At 37.9% G+C, this 6,965-nt stretch overlaps 1 protein-coding gene across 1 annotated transcript; it reads right to left on the bottom strand.

Annotated features, from left to right (window-relative positions):
- Positions 1-2,683: 2,683 nt before the first annotated feature.
- GDF9 (growth differentiation factor 9) lies at positions 2,684-6,346 on the bottom strand. The gene is made up of 2 exons (XM_077825150.1): positions 5,902-6,346; positions 2,684-3,633 (listed from the first exon to the last, which is right to left on the bottom strand). The coding sequence occupies exons 1-2, from the start codon at positions 6,344-6,346 to the stop codon at positions 2,684-2,686; spliced, it is 1,395 nt and encodes a 464-aa protein (XP_077681276.1).
- Positions 6,347-6,965: the final 619 nt, after the last annotated feature.

Raw genomic sequence — 6,965 nt, 5'->3', positions numbered from 1 at the left:
AGTCCTGAGGTGTTAGTAAATAGAATCCATTGATATTTTGGCATACAATTTTTCTAGTGGTTAAAATTTAGGTTAGGGCTGAATAATTTTATAGTTAGTTTTTGTTATCTATAAAGTTAGTTTTCATTCCAGTTAGTAAAATCTCAGGTTGCTTAGCTTTCCTGCCTCAAGCTGTAACCTTAACAGTTGCAAGGATGAGGCTGGACTTCTTCCTCCTAGCAGCTACACCATTGCACAATTAGGATTTGCTATCATCTTTTATTTGCCCAACTCAGCCCAATAACTTCACAAAAGTAAGAGTCTATAGCATCAGTGTCTTTGCTAATTGTATTATCAAGGTTTGTTTAAGTCTTCTGATAAGCATCAGATTGTCCACCATGGCAAGCAGGATAGCCATGGCCTCATCACATGTCAAGCTTTATGTAAACACTGTAGTTTATCACTAGGATTTTGCAAGACTGGTTTTTATATTGGGTGTTATTTGTAATGAAGAGGTAAAGTAAGGATCTTTACCTCACTATATAGAGTCAGATTCTTCTCTGAACTTGATTAAATCACTTCATCTGTTTGTGCCTATTTCCCCATTTACAGAATGTGGATTAGTATTACTATAGCACCTGGGAGCCTTACTCACAAACCAGGACAGCATTGTCATAGGCACTATCAAATCACATATAAAGACATTTCTGCCCCAAAGAGTTTAAAATTTAAGTAATACTTCTTTGAGAGGATGGGTTGTGAAGTGCTGTAAAGCCTCAGGTTGGCAACAGCTGAATGGTCCATGTTATTAAGTTCTCAATAACGTACAACAGTTGGTTGGTTTTCCAGAAAGCAGCTCATGACTATAGTAAGTACACATAGGGAACATGTCTTGCCTTGGTAATAGTGTCTAGATAGTTACCATTTTGTCTCTCCCATGTCCACAAAAATTACACATTTACCTCTTGTGCTTTAGAGTTGGAACTGCATAACTCCCAGTAGAAAGTTTATTACTCTAACTCACTGTGTCACCAAGAACTAGTCAGCAGGATTCTAGAACATAGATTTTGAAGTATTTTTATAGTAAAAAGAGGGTCTCTTTATACTTGGTAGATTGTCATTTTAAACAGCTACTATTAAGGAGCAAGCTTTGAACTAGAAAGGCATTGTAAAACCATGCCAGGTGAAAGGGGGATACAGGCAGCTACTTCCCATAAGACTAATTTGAAGTCATTTTAAGTTTTAGAATGGATTTTGTTTAAATTGCTCCTGTCTAGAGTTCTTAGGGCAGATTTCCATTACAGAGTATGTTTACAGCAGAAGTTCATGGGAATAGATGTTTAGAATAGTAACAGGACCAGAGATTTAGCCCTGGAGAGCCACAGGAGTAGGGAACATTAAGTTATTTGATGTACTGTACTTAAAAAAAGAGGCCAGGCTTAATTGCTTTAATTTCAGAGTATTCAGGTTTAGGAATACCAATACATACAGTAGAACCTCAGAGTTATGAACACCTCTGGAATAGAGGTTGTTTGTAACTCTGAAATGTTCGTAACTGAACAAAACATTTTTTTTCAAAGTTTACTACTAAACACTGAATTAATTCAACTTTAAAACTTTACTGTGTAGAAGAAAAATGGTGCTTTTAACCATCTTATTTTAAATGAAACGAACACAGAGTTCTCACCTTGTCAATTTTTTTTTAAAAACTTTCCCTTATTTTAGTAGTTTAAACACTGTACTGTACTTGCTTTGTTTCTTGCTACTTGCTTTTTGTACTTGCTACTGCCTGATTGCATACTTCTGGTTCCACCAAGAATGGTTTCACTTTTAAAGGTCAGTTCACAGTCTGAACAGTTATTTCTTGTTCATAGCTGGTCAGAATAGAAAAAGCAACAATATTAAAAGAGTTACTAAATGCTAGTTTTAAATAACCCATCAGTAAGGAGTGTAATTTTTCCTGGGAACTATAGAAACAATTCTCTTAAATGTTTGAATGAGAATTTTTTTTTTTTAAACTAGTTACTGCCCAGAAATGTAGTTAGAATTTCTGGTACAAAAATCAGAATGTTCTCCAGATAAGTAGTATATTCACTTACCACAAACCTCTAAAAAAAGCCCTAGCAGTTTGACAGAACAGGTTGTCCATTTACCTTAGATTACTATGACAAAATTCAAGGTTAAGGAGAGGGAACTGGTTTGAATCATTAAAAGTATATTTAAAAATTGAGTGATTGAGAAAGTCAGAAATACTAAAGCCTCCTTCTGTGCCCAGACACTTGCCAAAAATATCAGGATAAAATGTCTTTTGGATGCAAGCAGGACTGAACAAGAGCCACACAAATGCCATGACATGACAGGTGTTTATTCCCCTTATTTTTATCCATAGCAATAAAGCTTACAATAGAATTATATCTTTGATAAAAGTGTACAAGATTTCAGTTATGGATTATTTCTCCATATAAAAGGAAATTTTATTTAATTTCCTTAAATTTCTAATTTCACATTTCCAAATAGTTACAAGGGGCTACAAAAATAAGTGATGCCATTATGCAAATACCCACCACTGACTCCATGCTAAATTGTTAGCATATCTGTTTAGAAGTTACTTACACTTACGATATTCAGTTGGTCAAGACTACAGATGGCTTAGAGTATTGGGAAAATATTCTGAAATAAGTAGCAGTAAAGTGGTGTTTAAATGTTACCGACAAGTACATTTAGTAGCTATCATATCTTCATATTCTTTGTAGACTATAGAACCATCAGGCTCTATTGTCAAGACACTCAAGGGACTATATTCAGCAGGAATGCAAGAGGGCCTTGGAACAGAGGAGTCCAATTTCTCATATATGATGTTCTGTACCATTGTATGGACAGGTGAGCCATAACGATGCCCAACCACCCTTGGGCAGTCACCTTTGCAATATTGAGGGTTGTATCTGTGTGGTGCTATTATCCATTTGTCCCACTTTAGTTGGCTAAAACTTAGTCGAAAGTTGTGAAGCTCACATTCATTTTGGGGAAACAGGAATTGTTTGAAGTATTCACTCAAATTATAAGTTGGTGCAGATGGGTTCTCTTTTACATCATCTCTTCGGTGGCGAGATGCCCTTTTATTCTGCATATTTTCTGTTCCGATTTCTTCCATGGAATCTGCAAGTGGATTATTTCTCCATCTGAACCACATTGGATTCTTCCTTCTATGTCTAAGGGAGTTCCACCTACGATAAGCTTGCTCACTGGTGTCATTTAGGTACAATAGAAGAGAAGGAGGCACCAATGCCGTATTAAAGGAATTTTCGTGTTTAGAGTTGTGGTGTTGATCATCTCTCAGACAAGTGAAATTTACAGCCATATGGATACTCCTCTTGTTAGAGGCAATTAGAGGCTGAAGAAAAGAGGTCACATCAATCTCAACCCATTTGTGTCTTCTGAGTTTGAAGTGCAGATTAAAAGTAATTGACTGTGGTACATTGGGGCACACTTTACCAGAAGGATCATTTTCCTCAACAGCTAAGTGGCATGTGCATGTAATGGCAGAAGAACTAAAAACTGATCTGTCAAAGGAGTAGAGCAAGACAGACTTGAGTAAATGCTCCAGCGCAGTAACGCGATCCAGATTGAAAAGCAGATCCACTGAGCGCAGGTCTTCTGAAAAAGGAAACAGTCTCTGTAGAGATTAAACAGTTTTCAATAGAAATTGACAATGTACATAATCAAACAGAAATAAATCATTAAAAGGGGGGAAATAATTTAGACCCCAAAACTCAATTGAACTTAAATTTGATAGTTTGGCAGGGAATGTCCACAAGGATTCCAAAATCTTATTACTCTAAAGAAAATGCATCAATTTGCCAAAAAAAACAAAAAACCCATACACCACTATACAAATTAACAAGTGATGGATTGACCTGCTGGCTTCCCACATTGTTCCCACAGTTGCATCAACATTAGTGATACTTCATAAAAAAAGGGGGGCAGGCAAAAATGTGTTTGTTAGCGTAAGGAAAGAAGAATTGAAAGCTAAATATGGTAGCAATGGCAGAGAAAAAAAATCTTTGCAGGCTTAAGAGGTATTAGAAACTAGGAGTGAGGAGGAAGCTATACAAACAAGATTGTTGACAATGTCCTCTTAGTGTCAGTCACAGGGAGACAGGAATTGCCTACTGGGTTAAACCCTGGTTTATAGGTCTAACCGTCGTTCAGAGAGTTTCCAGTACTAGACCCTTCAGAAGATTGTGCAAGAAAACCTAAAATAAGTAGATGTGAGAAGATCTACCTCCATGAAAGTCATCCTAACCTGTTGTAGTTAACCCCTTGGCTTTGACGTATTATAACCCTTCCACATTTTTCCCCCCATTAATTACAAACAACGCTGGATATTCTTATTCATATAGATATCCAGTCCCTCTGACTTTTGTTAAATTCTTGGCCTCCATGACATCCTGTGATAATGAGTGTTACAGTCTGGTTAGGCATTGCATGTAAAAGTATTTCCTGTGTTCAGCTTTCAATTTGCTACCTTTCAATTTCAACTGTCTTCTTTTTCTTGTATTATGAAAGAGGGCGACCAGATGCTCCTGATCGCTTTTTTCGATACCATTTGTTATTTTGAATACTTTTATCATGTTCCCCTTTTACTTAACTTGAATTCTTTACCTTAGAAAGCAGACGTTTCATTTGGAGCATTTTTCCATGCTACTAATCATTGTTCGCCTTCTGACCCACCTCTAATTCTGCAACTTTATTTTTGAGGTAGAATATATGCAGTACCGGTCTCCCTAAGTGAGGGCTTTACTATTTAGTGTAGCTGCTCACAGTATTTCATGCTGTTCTCCATTCCACTAAACCTAAAATTGTTTGCTCTTTTTAGCATAGCTTCACATTGAGATGGTGAGTTAGTTCAAGTTTAGTCACTTAAATCACTGTAACATAGAAGACATCTTAAAAGGAGACACCCATAATTAGTTTTTGCTTTTAAGCATTATATTACCATGCTACACAGGGGATTTTATAGCAATGTACCTAAAACAGTACTTTGGCTGCAGTTTATGTGGGAGATCATAATCAATAAATCTAATTGCTTTTATTAAATCTCATCTTACAGAGCACTTTGCCTTAAAATATATTGTGAAGATTTACATCTGTAGCCAGACTTTTTTTTAAATGGATGGAGAACCCCTGAGTCAGAGTTGAATAACGTGTCCACAGCCATATATGTCGGATTAGAAGTCAAGAATTGCTGGTTGCCAGTCTTGTGATCAGACCACATCTTTCATCCCACCCTATACCATCATTTTCTCCTTGAAGCTTCCCAGCTGCATCAGTTTGTCAGCCCTGAAATTAACTCATCTGTAGTGATGCTTTGCAAATATGGATATTCATGAAGTGGGGGAAGGGAATGGTTCTTCTGTGGTAGAAAGTACAGGGGAAACAGTGGACTAATTTGGAAAAGTCCTCTTGTAATGGGATCCCAACACATCATTAATAAGATATTGTTACTGAGAAATGTCACTTGCAGATTGTGTAAAATGCAGAATTTAAAAGTCAGTAAAAGGACAAAAGGTATCCATCAGATTTTAGTTTTTTTTTTTCCTGCTTTACTCAAAGGGTGCAAAAAAGATCAGAGTTAACCTTAAAATGACCATCCTGGATTGTGCTAAAATGAGCTAGGAGTAAGCATCAATATAGCTTTGGATATGGGTATTATGTAGGTTCAAAGGCCTAAATTATGGAGAAGCCTGGCCTAAACACCATTTAAGGAGACACAGATTATAGAAAAGCCCATTCAATGCAAGGGAAGAGTCATTCAGTAGATTTAACAGTTAATACCTCTGTAGAGACTAGGGGTTTTTTTATTCTACCCCATTGAAGGAAAGGGGGAAAGCATCTTAATTACCCCTCCCCCAAAACACCTACCTTTTATTTGGTCCCTGTGGTGGTGCTTGCACTCAGCACATGGAGTGAGGAGCCAGACAGTGTTATAGAGGTGACTTTTGTTGGCTTTTGGGATCCCTTCTTTTGTGGCAGACATCTTATATAACCTCTTCATATACCTAAGGGCTCTGGAATCTGGTTGGAGTCTTGAGGCCTCACTTTCCCAACTGTGAGGTCTCTGGTCAGACAGCACCTCGAGAAGGGGTGGCAGGAGGGCATAGCCATTTCTCACTCCCGGTGGCAGTAGCAACACTGGCGGTAGCTCAAGGGGCTCCTCTTCAGGAACAAGCAACAGCTCAGGGGTCCTCTCAGACGCTACCTCATCCCTAGAGCTGGGGGAACACAGAGCAACAGAAGAAAGCAACCTGATAAAGTAATAGAAACAGATGAAGATTCTCCAGGGAATTACCATGATGCTGGAGGTCATAGCAGAAAAACCCTCTCCCCATGACAGGTTATATACCAGAAGAGAAAAAGAACCAACCCTGGCCTCTTAAATATAGTTCAGGTGTGAGTGGGAAGGAAGCATCTCTCTGATTACACCAAAGGGAGCGACCTACAGCTGGAGAGTGAATCCAAGTGGCCATCTGAGTTCAGGCTAGAATCTTTGCACATGTAGGCATTTTGGAAACAAGCACCCCACTCTCACGGTTTACCCACTTTCACATGGAAACCATTATTAATTATAAAAGGTGCTAATTAATTAGCATGTTTATCCTCTCTAGCTTTCAAAAGAGACCACAAGAAATGATGGTTGAATAATGGTTATTCTGGCTGGCTGTAGTTACCGCCCCAAAGCAACTTTGTGATTCTAACATAGCTGTGACATTCAAATGTGTTTTTACCACAGTAATGATGCCCACCCAAAGGTAACTGTTAAATAAACCTCAGTGATAATCTTTTAATGAGCTGGTAAGAAAAAGGTTCCTGTAGAAAGACTGAAATTGGGTTTCTTACAGTACCACAGCTGAGATAATGGGGAATAGGAGAAGAAGAAGGAAGTAGAGGGAAAGGTTCAGAGTAACTGGGTGAAAGAGGAAACAAGA

The sequence above is a fragment of the Eretmochelys imbricata genome, chromosome 8, assembly GCF_965152235.1.
Source record: "Eretmochelys imbricata isolate rEreImb1 chromosome 8, rEreImb1.hap1, whole genome shotgun sequence".
In the NCBI taxonomy this organism is placed as follows: domain Eukaryota; kingdom Metazoa; phylum Chordata; order Testudines; family Cheloniidae; genus Eretmochelys; species Eretmochelys imbricata.
The sequence above is the reverse complement of the archived record's forward strand: the minus strand, read 5'-3'. Positions and strand labels throughout refer to the sequence as shown.